Genomic DNA, 16,123 nt, shown 5'->3' with positions numbered 1-16,123 from the left:
TAACTCTTTTTTTGTATTTGTTATACAATTCTGCTCAAAGGAGTCACACCACAACTATTATATTGCAAAACCTCTTGTACAGCCCAACATTACATTGTTATGTGATTTTAAAGGTGCATTAAAACAGTGTTAAAATATGGGAAACTATGATAGTCATTGCTGCGAAGGAAACACAGAAGAAGATGAAAAGAGAAACTCTAATCATTCAGTTCAAGTCCCAGCAATACCTCAACCACTCATCACAGAGGTTCAAGCTGTGAGTCAGTTGGCCTTGGACTCTGGAGATCCTTTAATTGAACATACTCCAAAAACTGTGTCAAATGATGATTTCAACCTAAGTCCCAATAAATCAGCAGGAATGCATTTTGATCCACGGTCCCCTTCATGTCAAATAACAAGGACTCCGGTTGGACCTGTGAAGAAATTTGCCGCTGAGTGTTTAATCGATCCCAGATCACCTAGTGTTGGGATTGACCGAACACCAATTCTTGCTGGTGGCGATACTGAAAGTTCAGGTGTGTAGATTTTGGCCAGAAAATAAGGTTAAGTTTGTACATGTTTACACAATAGGAGCTGAAACAGAACCATTTGTCCAAAAAGGCCTTGTGAAAAATATAACTAAGATATGTTCACAAAAACAACTGTTTTACAGCTCATTATTAATTAAAGTATTAAATAATTTCTCTAATTTGCAGATGCCCAGTAGAACAATAAGTTCACATATCCACTATATAACCAACATAGACGCTTTAAATATTGTTTTTTTTTTCTTGTAGAAGCTTCATTCAACCAAACACCTGTAAAAATACCTCAATCAGGTGAGTTAATAGAATAAACATAATAGAGTGTTAAGTTAACAAAATGAAGCATTGACCTGAATTTTCAACATAAACAATACAGCCCAGATGAATTTTCCATCAGATGTAAGGGCTATGTTTATGTTGAAAGTTTATAAAAACAATAGGCTTCTAAAATGACCTAAATGTTTTGCCTGGTAGTTTGAACAGTTAACATTTATTTTCAGATATTGTCAGCTCAAATAGTGAAACTGCAAACGAGGAAACAAACTTTCGCAATCTTATTGATCCTCGTTCACCTACAACAGAACTACACCGAACACCTCTCAAGATAGAAAATCATGGTTAGTGCAACTTCAAGTTACCATATGTACATAATTGCTGAACATGCTTGTCCATTTAGATAAAGAAAAGACTAAACAAAATGAGGAGATAAAGTTGAAAGGTTTGGAAGATCCCAGATCACCAACAACAGAAGTGTCCCGCACTCCATTAAAAATTGGTGCTGCAGGTTTGTTCAAAAATCACACTGAAATTAGTTATCACAGATAACTGGTATCTGCTTTTAATTGTAGAAAGCCTTCGGCGAACAGTTCTACTTTCCAACACATTTACACCAACCTTGAACCCACCATTGCAAGCAGAAACTGAAGTCCTGAGTGAGAAAGGTGATAAACTAGAGCCAACAATCCTCAATCTATCCTCTGGCCTTCTTAACCTCAGTTGTGCCAGCAACTTAAATGTGTCTCAGTCATCAAGTATGATGGCCACTTGTGGCAGTGACAGCCTCAATGTTGAATCAATTGATATTGAGGACATATCAACTGACGCCGCATTCAGTGATGATGAAATGCCAAATGAGGAAAATGACCATGGAAAGTCCCTTGTGTCGATGGTAACAACTGCCTCGGTGGAAGGAGTTGTAAAAGATCTTATTATAAACGTGGAGAAAGTGAGCAAGAAACATTTTCCACAAGAAGTGGAGCAAATATCTTTTACAGAAGACATACAAGCCAATAGATCAACTCCAAAGCAGAACGAAGAAAAACAATTGTCATTTTACAGGGATAATGATGAAAACAAAGATGGCTCAGGTTTGTTTTTGCCCGTCATCAAATATTTAGTTTGCTTTAGGGCTTTATTTTTTAAATGTTTAATTTCCGAAATATACCTACATTTAATTTCATGTCTTTTTTATTTGTGCGAACACTTCTAAACCTGATCAAAGTTTAATAAAAAAAATTGGTTTGAACTATCGAAACACTGATCTTGAAGAGACTGAATGTTTAAATACACCTATTTCTGCAGCAAATGACTCAACCGCCGAGCAAAGCGACTCCTCCATGCTTAACAAGAGTGGACTGAAACCACCCAGAAAAGTTCTAAGTGTGCACAAAGTCAAATCGAAGAAAGCAGGCTCCCAGGAGGGAAAACAAAATGTGAGATATCCACTTGCAGTCTTGGGCCACAGCAACTCGCCAGATTTTATCAAACCTCAACAGGTACAGTATGTAAATGTTTAGTGTTAAAGTATAAAGTACAGCCCAAACAGTTTTGACAGACCTTGTTCCCAATTAAACACGAGATTCTCTGGTATTGTTCTGCTGTTGTGTTTATTTTAATAATATGTAAATTCCTGCATGTTTTAGGTTAGTTTAATCCATTGTTGTTTTTCCACGAATACTCATAGCAACAGTACAGATTATATCCTTACAGTGTTTAATTGTTTTCTGGAATTACATGATCGCTAGCCTGGCAAATTTGTTCCCTCTGTACGGACTGGTGACGAATCAATCAGGGACTGAACCGTTACCCGGTGATGATGAACATCGCGCTGTATAGATTCCGTAGTACTGTCCATGGTCGGTTTAACTGGATTCCGATGCGACATGTTTGAATCGTATGGCATTCCTAAATTAGTGTAAAACATTTGTTCCTTCTGTACAGACCGGTTACAAATCACTCGGCGTACGGTCTGTGGTTTGACACCCTTCTTTCCGTCACGTATCGTAACCACGAAGACACGTTGAAATTGTTTTTCTTTTTTGCAGCTGAGTTTAAAGAAGCCTGCGAGTCGTGTTCCCCGGTACCGAGGCAAAAACTCTGCCATGAGGTTGTCAAACTCTCTTGGGTGCACTCCGCCAAGAGCCGACGTTGCAAAGTACGGAAAGGAAAATTAATCTCTTTGCGACGACACTGCCACAAACTAATGCCTCTTCATTTGCTTACCCTATCATCACCGAGTTGTTATTCACGTAAGACTTGGTTCGATTTTTCGTGAACTTCGTGCATTTATCTACTGCCCTGTGTTGTAAGTTTGTTCTTTTCGCTGTACAAAACCTTGGAGACTAATAAACGTGGTGTAAATCTATACGTACTTGCGTTCATGGCCGGATAAAGCGCTTCACAAAGGCTTCAGACTTTGCGTCGTTTAAATTAATTTACAATAATCGCTTTAAGTACCGCGTCTGCAAATATATCGTGCTCAATGTTTAAATTAAAAAAAAAAAATATCGTCTGACTCCAAATTGTTCTCTACCGACCGTGAACGATAATTCCGTGGACCACCTTTCCTTGACTAAAAGCAAATCCAATGCTGCCTGTATGATGTAACCACAGGTTAGTTTGCTTAGGCGGTGTACTTAAAGCAGTGGCATCAGTGGTAAAAAGTAGACGAAGAGTATCAAAATTGCGCCATTTGATGGGGGACAATACTGAGAGGATAACTTCAATGGCGTGTCATAAAGTGGGCAACGAAACGTAGGAAACAACACCGGCGTCGCAACGATTTGAAACCGAAAAAGTACAAAAATAAGGGCCAAGCAAATGCGCAATGTCACACAAGCCGACGACTGCCGTTCAGTTGTGGTTAGCTACTTTGCCGTTCATGTAGCCGAACCACGCGTGGAAGAACTTTTCGAAGACTGGATCTGCAGTGACGTTGGCCAAAAGCGCAAGCTGACTCAGGTGCGTTGTATGGTAATCCCATCTCGCTATGTTTGGCTGCTTTTTGAAGGCGATGTGCCGTAAATCGTAAAAGGTCCTCGAGCCGCCGTCGAATAATGGCAACATCGATTTGAGCGACGAAATTCCGTCTTCGTATAGTTTTGAAACGAGTTTGTAGTTCTTGGCAACGTCGACGGCACCGGCGAAAATGCCAGTTTGGTGGTCTCCCATGCCTAGTTTATCTTCCAATAACGATTTAAAGTCGTACAGCCCAATGAGCGAGTACATGAACCCGTTAAGCACGAACGAGCTCGGCGTGGTCGGGTATTCTTCGTACCACACAAACTTGCCCATAAAGTTCGCTCGAAAACCACCCTCCGCAGACGGTATGCTGTACGGCGAAAGTGCCTTGACCATAGCTTCCAGGTACTTTACGTCCTCAAACGCAAAATAACCCCTCGCCAGCAAAGAGAGGCCTTGTCCCTGCGCCATAGCGGACACCCATCCCGGTTTAATAACGTCGAATTCGTCCAGAACACGGGGAATGTTCATTTTCCAGCCCCCGCCGACGCGGTCCTGGTTGGTTACCATCCAATCGCAAGCGTCCCGGAAGTGCGACATGTGATCGTACGTGGAAATGGTGACGTTATCAATCATACCGGCGCCACGGAGAATGATTTTGGACACCTGAACGATACGGAAAAGCGTTTTTCACTCCAGTTATGGTTGTACAGGTACGCTGCATCATAGTGTTCGAAACAATTGACTAAAAAGCAGCGTCTGTTATGTAGGAATCCAACAACAACAAACAATATGCGTGAAATACAAACAAAAACTGTATTATATGGAGGTTTGTCTGTGCAGATAGGAATGATATCCGCCCACCTTCTGTATTGCAATTTTTACTCGTTTGTTTTTCTTGCGTTTGATATTTCCCAACCCCTTCCTTAAATCTGCCAGAAGGTCACGTGATATGTGTCTCCAATTTATCGAAGGGCCGATGCCGTAGAATATATTCGACCGTCCGTCATAATCCATGAGATCTCTGGCAAACAAATTGCGTTGGTTGGTGTTCGCACTAACACTAAGTGTTCGTCTGTCAACGACACACTGGGGCAGTGGCTCTTCATCTATTTTTATTGCTGCGCACCCCTTTAAGATAACTGACTAGTATTTGCACCTTCTGATATAGGTACATTATATTATGTATCAAAACCTACAGATCACTGGAACCATTGTTGTAAAAAGATACAACAAAAAGCCGCATTTTCATAGTGCTGGTTATATTGTTCTTTAGTCAGTGTTATACACAGTCTAATTTCAAAACTTCTATAAATGCGACATGTGTATGTACACCACCTGTTCGTTAAGTAGTGTATTGTGTATTGCTTGGACTTTTCTGCTCCGTCCAACACCACTGAAATCGAGCCGTTCGCTGTGAATTTGATGTCGAAAGACAATTCGTGTTCGACTGTGTTGCCCAAAACCAAAGTCGTGCCGCTTCCAAGCGGGATTGATTCTTAAAAAATACATTGAGGTAACGTGATGTTCCATAGATTTAAACAAAAAGTGATCCGTTGTCATTTGTAATGATGTGCTACCTGGCGTTTCAAATTTGACCACGCAAGATTTAGACTCGTCGTCTTCAACGGACTCGTAATTGCAGTAACGGTTGGTCGCCTTCCATCTTACCTGAGCGGAAACGACGCGATTTACAAATTCATTGAATACACCACATCACACAAATACATTCTATAAACGATACCACACCTGACTAGAGATCAATCCATCTTCATATACATTCTTCTTTGGCGGTTTTTGAACAAGGTTTTTGCTATAGTGGCTAAGTCCGTACTGGGATATTTGGATTGGATAAAAATACCCTTTGACATCCCATTGTGTCGATACAGGAACACCTTAAAAAAAATACCCACGTTTATTATTTGAGGACATATGCGTCACATCATGCAGTATTGTTTACATAGCGTCTTGTTTTAAAAGATAACAGACAATGAGGAATCAAGTGCAGCTATTAGACAGCAAAAAAAATGTAATCTCATAGCCAAATCAATCAAACCAATGTCTGGAATTAGGAATTTTATGTTGGAAATATACAAAAAACAATCGGTGCCTGATACCTGGAATGTTAAAGACAACAAACAAGAAAGAAATGTGTTGTTGTGTAAGACAGGTGTGTGATACTGAAGCAAAAAGTTATCAGCAAAGTAAAGCCACGCAATTTTTTGTGCTAAAGACATCACAAACAAACAAAAATTTGGGCAGGTTTGATGGTGTTTTTTTTCATAAACGATTTTCAAATGTTGATGTTTTGTTTATATCCACTTTAACACTCAATAAAAACAACTTTACTAACTGTTGTATTGGTTTGTCCACAAGTTTTTCCAATAATTGACACACAATTATAGTAGGACAATAAAAAACATAAAAATATAAATTATATATGCACAAAGGTACCATAAACTCCTGAAATGCATTTGACCCGCTCTCGGACTTCCACATTATAACTATCAAAGGTCATAAAACAACCATGATAAGTGTATGGTTTCACTGGTCTGTAAATCACCTGAAAATCAGTTATAATATGTTAACATATAATTCCAACTCTACATGACAGAAAATGCTTTGTACTTTTGTATAGCTTTGCGAAAATTCGAACCGATCATAGCCATCGTAGTGCTTCATTTTTCCATAAACTTCGAAGTATTTTTCCAAAAAATCAAAAGGCATATATATCATCTCATTCTTGTTTGTGGTTTTTAAACACTGCACGGTATAGTTGTCATTTATAATACAGTCAATAGGAATAACAACTTGCTGAGCATTTTCATTTGGGGGCTCATCACCAACATTTTCATGCCCGTTGGCATTTTTCTTTTGCTGCTCAATTAACCATGCCTTCTTTAGTGCTTCAAGTTCTTTTTCTGAAATGGCAGCATCTCGTCTTTGTGATATGGGTGTTGAAATTATGCACGAAGCATCATAAACGAAGAGTTTTAAAGCAAAAACGGTAATGGTAAAAAGCAGTAGTAAAGTGGTTGTCTTCTTCCATATGAATTGGTTTCTTATACGCCGTAGCAACATCATCTTGTCAGTAACATTAATATAAATCCCCCGAGGGGTATACTACTTCCTATGCTTCAGTATACCTAACTGCAGTACAGTCATTCTAATTAAAAAACATACAAATAGTTTAAGCCAAGATAAATAAACATTTATTTGTAAAAACTGAGCTTTAGTGGTATCACAGTCAACTTTCTGGCATAAAAATGATCCATATATCATATGTTTATTATGCAAATAAGCTAACAAAAAGCAATTACCATGCAGGCCCAAACATGTCTTAACTTCTATTCTTAAGGCATCCAGGTTAGAATGTTAAACTTGAAAAGGGTTTCCGTAAATTAGTCATTTTGAACGTGAAACACAAACGCTACGCCCCAAAACCCAACCCTGGGCAGACGGATTTCCAAGTCCAAAACGTTTATTTTTTTGTAACCCCAACAATTGTGTCCAATGAGACAACAGTCATTGACATTAGATTAGCCTTCTCGGCTGAAATCCCTCGGGTTTTAAGCCAAACATTGGTGGCGATTGACCCTGTGGCTGTTGTGCCGCATCGGTTTCATCCCCTCTCGTAACGTTCCTCTCGTTGTATTGGACCCCTTATGTTCTTGTCAGGTGTTTTCAATTTTATTCTTTCCATGTAGCTTGTTTATGTTGCGTATGCTCCTAAAATAACGTACACATTTTTATTTTGCCTAAAAATATATCAGATCCGTGACGCTCCAAATGTCTGTCTTGAGCGAATTTAGGATCGGCTTTCTGCATTTCTTCAAAATAAATACAAGTTGGAAAATTCCATTCTTTTACCTGTTTCCTTGGACATCACAATCCATTTAATATTATGGCAGCTAAGTATTTATGTTACCAAACCCCAATAATCCTGCGCCTTCTAATCCCCGAGGAGCAGATACCTGCCTGGACCACTGAACACAATTCCTTGACAACAACTACGTCTTAGCTACATCAGTGGACCCAGGTTACTTATGGTGATATTATCATAATTTGATGAAACAGTGACATCGTCTGGAGCTCGTTTGATTATGATTATTGACGCTATTACTTCCAATACAAACTATCACTGCTTTGCCGCTATTACTACCAACACAAACCATCAACTATAATTTGACTCAACTGTACCTTCATTTGAATTATACAAGATGCAAAAAAGCACGCGTTACAAATTATTGACACCAACCTTAGCTATACATACTACCAAGTAACGCTAGTATTTTTCCAAATACATACACACACACACAAAGGTGACCTTTATATCATTTATTTATTCATGCCTCAGCAGTTGTTGCTCTGGTGTAAATGACCTTAAACAGAAAAAACATTAATCATACAAACAAACCAGTACAAAAGGGAAAAAATCATACCTGTGAGCTGTGCTTGGTTACCTGCTTGATAAGACCTACAAAAAACAAAAAAGTAAAATAACTAGTTTTCCCAAGACAATTCTAGCTATGTATGACAATTTTTTGTGGTTTGCCGCTTCCAAGAATTTATGAACTGCATACCTTTGTTGAGAAGTTCGGTCAGTGCTTTTCTTGCAAGTGAACCACGGACCTTTAACCTTTCAGACACGACGGCTGGGGTGATAAGTTTATAGTTGGGGACCTGAAAACGTCAATTTCCCATTTCAAAAAACATATATTGTAGTTGGATGACCAACCAAACCATGTAACATACCAAACTATTTCATAAAACTACCCCTTGGCATGCTACACCTTATAATGTCAATTACTTAATTGCCAGTCATTTTTGAAAATTTCCTTTTTACAGAACTCGAACACTTTTGAAATGTTCGCAAAACAATGATTGTGTGTAGGAAATAGGAAACGTAGCCAGTATAATCTAACAGAATAAATGCTGAACATAGCACAATGTATTACATGTGCCATTTTCCAGCCAATGACATGTCAAGTAAGGAATGCATGCCTTGTGCTGCACACCTTTGGTTTATAGCTATAATACAACAATCCATTTCATGTGGTACTCTTCTATCAATTAAAAATAAAACACAAAATTTGCTTAGTAACATAAACTTTTTGCAGTGAGGTGTCTAAAATTGTTGACAAGCCTAAAATGCTACCTTTGTTGTTTTGTTGTATTGACAATCACACGCAAATCAACATTCACTCACTACTAATAAGCTAAATATTTGTTTTTTGGTTAAAGTAGTCTAAACGCAAACACTGGCTTATTTAAAATACCAAACCCACCCAAAATAATTTGTATACATTTGACCACATAGAATTGTACACGTCATAAGTAAGTTTTTTGATATTTTTTGGTTAAATACCTTGGCTCTCACTTTATTACATAAGTTTAACAGTTGATACAAAATTGGACATACCTCCTTGTACAATTTGTCATATGTTGGTTTATCAAACAATACCAAGTTGTTCAGTTTGTCCCGGACTTTTCCCTTGGACCACTTCTTCTTTTTGGCCTTACCAGAACCAGATGGTTTCGCCTTCTGGGAGGTTTTGCCTCCTTTCTGCTGTTGCTTTGGCGGCTATTTAAACATACAACACATATAAATAATCACTTAATTGCAAAATATCTCAATCCGAAACAGAGCATTACCACAAGTGCAGGCAATGCTTGCATTAACGAAAAGATAATGGCTAGATGTTAACCATTTTTTTATTTTGCAATGTAGGTATTCAAAAAACTTTAAGAGGTGGTTTCTGATAGTTGTCCTTTGCAATTTGCATTGTTTTTAGTGACATTTAAATAAACGCAAGCCACAGTTTACTTGATGCGTAAATTTATCCCACTTCCAACCTCACGGCACGAGCCAAATACAATAACTTACCATCTTGATATACAACGCTAGAAAAGAACTTCACGTGCCCAATTATCATGGAGGAGCGAAAAACTGGCCACTAAATGCCGCACTTGCGCTGGGTTAATTTGTATTTAGGGAGTCTTCAGCCAAATTTAACCTTTTTTGATGTGCACTGAACTTTGAAATCACCAATGATTACTCACATCCGTTTTTTATATCAATGCAATGTCGTGTTCCAAGAATTAACCATAATTATATCGCATTCACGCAATCTCCAGGGACAGCAACAATGGATAAGAACCACTGCCATGAATGTACATAACCCAATATTAATATTTAACTTACCATTTCGAAAACAGCTTTTCTACTCCCATTTCCGCTTGGTATACAAAATCTAACAAAGACGAAGTTAACAGACACCAAAAAACATCAGACCACCTTCTATTGTACCATTTTGTTTGGATTCGAGTTGCATTACAAGCTAACAAAAATAAATAAATGTTCCTTTCACTTAAACCCGTTTTAGTTTTTGTTATTTCCAAGTGGCTAGTGATAACAGCAACTGGTATTTGAAAAGAAATACGAAAAACCATTATATTAAGCCCAGAAACATTAGAAAGATGCCAATAACAAAACCAGTTCTCCCGCACTGTCATCTAGTCTATCAACTACTAACTTGATTGATTTGTTATACATTGCATTTTGTTCTTACGCTTCAACTTAGCCTCGTTGTACGCGGATGCAGTGCGTAAATTTATGAAAGAAATGAACAGAAAACATCAAACAAAAGTATAACAGGAAACGTTCAGCAGCAACGATCGTTACAGATTGTAGTGGTTTGTTCTTCCAACACTAACCTACTTCGTTCGGGGCTTCAATTCGAGAAAAAAAGCAACGCATGAAAAGTGCAAACATGCACACACAATGCAAAACACGATTTCACCAATAATTTTATCGGATAGGATTTATTTAACTTATGAAACCACAACTTCTTCTAACTTTTTCTAAATCCTCTTCTCGTTTACGAAGGATCTCTTTTAAACGGTCAATCTTACTAAGCGGTCGTATCTTTCCAGGTTTTTGACAAACTTTACTTGGTGACGTTTTGATGTTCTTTTCTTTTGATTGGTCTGGAGAAATAGCTTTTTCGCAAGTGTTGATTGGGCAACGTTCAGTATCAGATGTATCGCTTATTAACTTTGACGTTGTTGGCGTACATACAGTTGGCATGCTTTTTTCTGATATTGTGCTTACATTTCTTTTAATATATGTCCTCGACTCCGTCTCGTTTGGAATTAAAGTACCTTCGTCGGCAAGCTTGCTGGGGTGGGAGCTTGCTTTTAAAGATTTTTTTTGCTTTTTAAACGGCCAATTTTCGCACAGCTGCACATCCGTAACTTTAGCGAGTTTATGGCGACAGCACGTCAAAGCCGGCAGTCCAAACAACACCTTGTGGTTTGCGTGGCCTGAAGTCTTTCCATCGTCTAGTATTTTTTGTAAAAGCTGTTGCGATTGTGTTGTCCCTTTCGTAGCATCAGTTGTTGCCCAGTTCAACTCCATTACGTATTTGTCTTTAACCTTGCATATGAACAGACGATTTGAGGCACAGCTCGCTTTCGCGCAAGTCTTTGAAGAACTTCGTCTTCGTTTCAAACACACGGTTTCGTCAGGTGCTCGCGCAACGTCTGAATTTTCCGCAAGGCTTGTCACGCTCAGTATCTGTGGTAAATCGCGCGGTTCGTTTGAGGAGTGACCTTCCGCCAAACTAAGAAGTGGACCTCTTGGACTGTACTGATGTTCACTGCCAAAACCAGATTCTGGACTATTACATGTGGCACCTGATGGTTCAAAGCAGACATTCATCTGTGGGGAAACTACACTGGTACAATCGGTATCACATGATGCCAACTCAGATGTGGAGTTCTGCATATCACCAACCAGACTGTGATTTGCTTCTGATTTATAACTTGAGTAGGAAAAGTAATCCAGTTGATTTTTACAGTGTGAGTTTGTACCACTAGCGCTATCAAATTTAATCAACCAGGTTTGTGAATTAGTTGGTTGCAACATTTTTACATTTGCTGTGGTTTTGCTGACAGGTAATATTCATGGAGTCAGCTGATGAAAAACCCTTTTAATAGGAAGTAAAAGAATAAATTTACTGTTGTTTGTTCATTAAAACACCATTTAATGACATATTTTTGTAGGAACCACTAAAAAAATCTATTTTTCAAAATTATTTTTGAATAAACATGAAATTCCATTCAAACACACAAAAACTACAACTCATTGTAGCCCAAAACTGAAACATTTTACATCAATATGATTTAGTAAAGATATATACTATATATACTAAACCAAAGTAAGTGTTCATGGTGTGAAGACCAAGTAGCTTTATATGGATACTACCACTAAACAAATTGGTTGCAACTTATAGTACAAAAACAGATCGCCAGGTTATTTTTCAGGCAAAACTGTCAATTATTTAGCTGTGAATTGCAAAAAAAGACACCAAAAACAAAACAGAGAATTTTTCAGATACCAGACCACAGACTAAGTCATGAATTTACAGTCTAAGGTAACTTTACTTTATGGCTCAAATTTAAATTGGCAGCAATACTGAATGTTTGGTGTAACTATTAAATGCCTTTGACCTAAACACTTGCTTGAAACTTTTGTAAAACAGATAAATTACTTAATCTTAAAGAAACTACCAGTCATCTTCATAACAATGCATGCTTATTCTAAACCAAATATGCACAAAAAAGCAAACCAGTATTGGAAAAAAAATGGTGTAAGCTGGTACAATTTAAACTAGTGCAAATTCTGATATGCATAATATTTTGTTTGCTATCTAAAAAAGCAAATGCAATGCCCATGTATTTTGTTAAGAGGCACAACAGATACAACGTTCCGGCTGTAGCCTATAGTTACAATGATGTTCTAAACGATTTGCTAATTAGTGGACTGTAATATATCAAGTAGTTGTATGAAATAACTTCAAAAAACCCACAAGTTATCATACCAACAATGGTATTTAAATTTGCGAAAATAAGCCCAGAACAACAATGCACAAAACTACTACGATACACGACAAATCCGTTTCTTAAATCGCCATTTCGTCTCGCCTTGCTTTATCGGACAACATCCGGGTTACCACTTGGTATACATATTTTTGATTTTCGTCCGAATTTGAAGTTAGATTTTTTGTTTTTGACATTTCGGGATTATTTGCCAAGTTGTTGTTTTGTGTTTTAATTTACAAAGCAGTCACTGCTACATACAGAACAAGGACAAATATAAAAAGACGCGCTGTTACCCAGTAAAAGTTGAAACAAAATGCAAAGTAGCTAAAACCTATTAATTCGCACAAAAACAAAAACTCGGCAGGCAATTGTCGGACTTTAAAAAAGTCACTTTACATACCTAAAATTTGTTTTGTTGTCGAGGAAACTTTATGTTAATTGCTCCCATTGCACATCGTACTGGTATAATGCACTGCCGGGTCATTTTACGCTTCGACGCTGGTGGTATGTTAAATGTTGTTGGTTGTTGCTGATGTTCTTTTCTAGTTTCGTGTTCAAAACCGGATGAAACTTTATGTTATGAACGACACACTGTCCGATAGCATGCATGACGCATTGTATTTTAAGTGGTTCCCAGTAAATTTACGTTTTATCAGACAAATTGGTTTAGTTTGATTTATATGAATGCTTTAAATTTGTAAACAAGGGACCTGACATGTAACCTAGTATAGTGTCAAATATTTGCTTAAAACAAAGACTTTCCGTGTGAGTTTGTTGTTTTCTTATTCTCACATATGTGTTTTGCAAAATATACATTATTGTAGCTGTTTCTTGAGAGAACACCCATTCATGCTGTTTTTGTGTAGGCCTAATTGTGCATAGAATGAAAAAAGGGTTTGTTTCGGTTACTGGTCATAATAGTTGTTATGATTTTTTTATTTTTCAATTTTATGTTTTGTTGTTTAATTTTTGTCTTTTAGCATATATAATGTAACATCTTATCAGATTATCACTGGTGAGACCCTATAGATCAAACAGTGTGCACTGTCTGCAGTTCACTGGCAAAATCTCATTTGCTTCAGAACTTAATTTAAGAAAATATCAACTCTAGGTGTACTGCTTTGATGGTCTTACATATGACACACGAACAGATAGTTTCACAAAAAAAACATTATCCGGGGAATCCACTCTCGCCGTCCAGTATTTTTTGTTTATTCATGATTAATTAAAAGCAAAATAAAATGTTTATCAAATATTGTTAAGCTTCGGCTTGTCTTATGTTTGCAAAAACATTTTGTCTAAATATGATTTGATATCATACAGTAGTAAACTAGCTTAAGAAAAATATTTTAACAAATTCCATAAAGTATGAAGACACCTTCATAACATTATGTACACATGCAAAATGACTGGCTTTGCAACTTGCCTGAACAGTGCAAAAATATAACAGAATGTATATACAGAGAACAAAAAATGCATTAAGATTATCATCACTATCAGTATAAAAGCCTGTATATTTGTTTTTGTTTTTTCAATATATTTAAACTTGTAGTTTAATTTGTGGATAAATAGTTTTTTGTTTTGTTGGGAACAAAAAGGAAGAAGTTATCTTGTGTTTGACTAAACATGAAGAAATATAAAAAAATATACATAAAATAAGCTTGCAGTTTGAATTATAAAAGTTGTGTATGTAACTGTAATATAACCTGGCCAAATGAACTAATACTTACAAAGCTTGGGGTGTAAAACTTACGGTAATCATGACATTAATACTGATAACATCACTTGTCAGTTCCTAGAAAAGGTGCCAAAGTGCTGTGATCGCTCTGAGGTGCTTCAGAGTAAAGCCTATGCTCCTGTATATATTCCACAACTGAATCAGGGACAAGATATTTGATGCTGTTTCCCTTTTGGACTGCCAGACGGATCTTTGTAGAACTTAGATCATTTTCATTCCACTCATGCACCACATAGATATGGTCTTTCAAAGATGTGAGAAGCTTGGAACTTGTAACATATTGCTGAGCATTATGATTTGGCCGTGAAATTACCACCAAGCCATGATTTTTAATAATGCTAATTATATCAGCTTCCTTCCACAGGCCTTTGACTGAAAAAGACTCCAACACATCAGCCCCACACAACAACAAGAGCCTAATATTATTTTGTGCACAGTCCAATAATTTATAATACTCGTCAAGCACTTGAGCAGTTGGTGTCCATTTAGATTGTTCACATTCCCAAGGCAAGACATCAAGCCATTCATTTGTTGCAGCTGCCCTCTTTAACATTTCTATCCTATGTCCACATGAAACAAGACCCTTCTTTCCATACAGATCAGAAACTGGTGATAAGTACCCCTTCTTCACTTTAACACTAGGATCATAAGAGTGCAAATAATCCCTTGCCAGTTCAAACATGCGCAAATGCATGACTGTTACTGGATTAAAGGAACCACAAGCAATTAAAATTATACTTTGTCCAATGCTCATGACTATCTTTTCTTATTACCAATGTGTGCTTTGATACCTGTCAAATAGGAAAACTGTTGGGCTGTTCCTAAAATTATCTAGAATATACATACACAACCGTATGAAAACATAAATAAAAATTACATCCCGTACTGATGGCAGTTCCCGCGCAACAGCAACGAAATAACAACACTTGACGTAACACCCTTACAATATGTTTCCATACAAACTGGACAGACAGAACTGATACTGTTTTAGGGTATACTTCTTATGAATTTAACCCTAAAATAGGTTTCATTAGAAACTAATCATGTTGCTTTTTTTTACAAACAAACCCGCTCAACAATTTTCTGCGGAGACTTTGCTTGTCATATGGGGTAATTCCCTTTGTCAACGGGGCATTAGATACAGACCAGACGTTTATTCAACAGGGTTGAAGAATCTAATTCTAAATAATAGTTGTATATAGTTTTAATTTATGCCAGAATCGTAATATATTATCAAGGGAGAAATCGAATGTTCTCATAGTAAACTAGGGTAAGATATCGCCCTAAGCACATTTAAATTGTAGCTGCATGTTTAAACCCAAACCGTCAAACCATGCTTGGCAGGAGGCCTGCACTTTAATCTAACTAAGGTTGAATCAATCACATGTCTGAGTTTTAACGTGACTTCATTTTTAAGGGGTTTGAATTACTTTTTTCTGACTAAGGGTGGTCTGTTAATTACCGTTTTCGGACTATGTTACGACCCTTCTGTGATTACATTCGACAAACATGACAGAGGCAAAGGATTTCCATTTTTAATTTCGAATTAATTTATATTACAAATTGTTTTCAATTAACTTTATTGTTTGAATTTTCATTCAAATCCGTGCGATAACGTAAACGGTTTAATTTGTTATTTCAAATCTCATCAACAACTAAAATTAAAAGGTAATTGTTTCGTTCACATCTGGTGGTGTTTCAGTGTGAATTTCTGAAGTAACCAAATCATTAACAT

General features: G+C 37.1%; 5 protein-coding genes across 5 annotated transcripts; 1 reads left to right on the top strand and 4 right to left on the bottom strand.

The window, feature by feature from the left end:
* The first annotated feature begins 136 nt into the window (after window positions 1–136).
* Window positions 137–3,153, top strand: LOC145889541 (uncharacterized). The gene is made up of 7 exons (XM_082980517.1): window positions 137–515; window positions 777–818; window positions 1,025–1,141; window positions 1,201–1,308; window positions 1,373–1,891; window positions 2,106–2,299; window positions 2,849–3,153. Exons 1-7 carry the CDS (start codon window positions 137–139, stop codon window positions 2,975–2,977), a joined length of 1,488 nt encoding a protein of 495 aa, XP_082836643.1. The 3' UTR covers window positions 2,978–3,153.
* A 274-nt stretch (window positions 3,154–3,427) lies between these two features.
* On the bottom strand, window positions 3,428–6,929 carry LOC145888763 (D-glucuronyl C5-epimerase B-like). The gene is made up of 7 exons (XM_082979605.1): window positions 6,393–6,929; window positions 6,219–6,327; window positions 5,514–5,659; window positions 5,345–5,435; window positions 5,103–5,262; window positions 4,629–4,788; window positions 3,428–4,430 (listed from the first exon to the last, which is right to left on the bottom strand). Exons 1-7 carry the CDS (start codon window positions 6,846–6,848, stop codon window positions 3,657–3,659), a joined length of 1,896 nt encoding a protein of 631 aa, XP_082835731.1. The 5' UTR covers window positions 6,849–6,929; the 3' UTR covers window positions 3,428–3,656.
* Window positions 6,930–8,087: 1,158 nt separating this feature from the next.
* On the bottom strand, window positions 8,088–9,715 carry LOC145889255 (small ribosomal subunit protein eS25-like). The gene is made up of 5 exons (XM_082980175.1): window positions 9,652–9,715; window positions 9,187–9,348; window positions 8,348–8,447; window positions 8,207–8,241; window positions 8,088–8,146 (listed from the first exon to the last, which is right to left on the bottom strand). The coding sequence occupies exons 1-5, from the start codon at window positions 9,652–9,654 to the stop codon at window positions 8,111–8,113; spliced, it is 336 nt and encodes a 111-aa protein (XP_082836301.1). The 5' UTR covers window positions 9,655–9,715; the 3' UTR covers window positions 8,088–8,110.
* Window positions 9,716–9,992: 277 nt separating this feature from the next.
* Window positions 9,993–11,777, bottom strand: LOC145889506 (uncharacterized). Its single transcript, XM_082980469.1, has one exon. The coding sequence runs from the start codon at window positions 11,692–11,694 to the stop codon at window positions 10,594–10,596; it is 1,101 nt and encodes a 366-aa protein (XP_082836595.1). The 5' UTR covers window positions 11,695–11,777; the 3' UTR covers window positions 9,993–10,593.
* A 2,054-nt stretch (window positions 11,778–13,831) lies between these two features.
* Window positions 13,832–15,215, bottom strand: LOC145889049 (nicotinamide/nicotinic acid mononucleotide adenylyltransferase 1-like). Its single transcript, XM_082979927.1, has one exon. It carries the CDS (start codon window positions 15,140–15,142, stop codon window positions 14,432–14,434), a length of 711 nt encoding a protein of 236 aa, XP_082836053.1. The 5' UTR covers window positions 15,143–15,215; the 3' UTR covers window positions 13,832–14,431.
* Window positions 15,216–16,123: the final 908 nt, after the last annotated feature.

The sequence above is a fragment of the Ascidia mentula genome, chromosome 2, assembly GCF_947561715.1.
Source record: "Ascidia mentula chromosome 2, kaAscMent1.1, whole genome shotgun sequence".
NCBI classification, from domain to species: Eukaryota; Metazoa; Chordata; class Ascidiacea; order Phlebobranchia; family Ascidiidae; genus Ascidia; species Ascidia mentula.
Note: the sequence above shows the minus strand (reverse complement) of the source record. Positions and strands in the feature narration are given on the sequence as shown.

Coding starts and splice junctions, on each gene's coding strand:
- LOC145889541 (XM_082980517.1), top strand. CDS start 137: ATGGGAAACTATGATAGTCATTGCTGCGAAGGAAACACAGAAGAAGAT. Junction 516..776: donor TGGCGATACTGAAAGTTCAG/GTGTGTAGATTT, acceptor TTTTTCTTGTAG/AAGCTTCATTCAACCAAACA. Junction 819..1,024: donor TGTAAAAATACCTCAATCAG/GTGAGTTAATAG, acceptor ATTTATTTTCAG/ATATTGTCAGCTCAAATAGT.
- LOC145889506 (XM_082980469.1), bottom strand. CDS start 11,694: ATGTTGCAACCAACTAATTCACAAACCTGGTTGATTAAATTTGATAGC.
- LOC145889255 (XM_082980175.1), bottom strand. Junction 8,448..9,186: donor ATGACAAATTGTACAAGGAG/GTATGTCCAATT, acceptor TGACGTTTTCAG/GTCCCCAACTATAAACTTAT. Junction 8,242..8,347: donor GACCGAACTTCTCAACAAAG/GTATGCAGTTCA, acceptor TGTTTTTTGTAG/GTCTTATCAAGCAGGTAACC.
- LOC145888763 (XM_082979605.1), bottom strand. CDS start 6,848: ATGATGTTGCTACGGCGTATAAGAAACCAATTCATATGGAAGAAGACA. Junction 5,436..5,513: donor ATGGATTGATCTCTAGTCAG/GTGTGGTATCGT, acceptor GTTTCCGCTCAG/GTAAGATGGAAGGCGACCAA. Junction 4,789..5,102: donor ATACACTACTTAACGAACAG/GTGGTGTACATA, acceptor TTTGTTTGCCAG/AGATCTCATGGATTATGACG.
- LOC145889049 (XM_082979927.1), bottom strand. CDS start 15,142: ATGAGCATTGGACAAAGTATAATTTTAATTGCTTGTGGTTCCTTTAAT.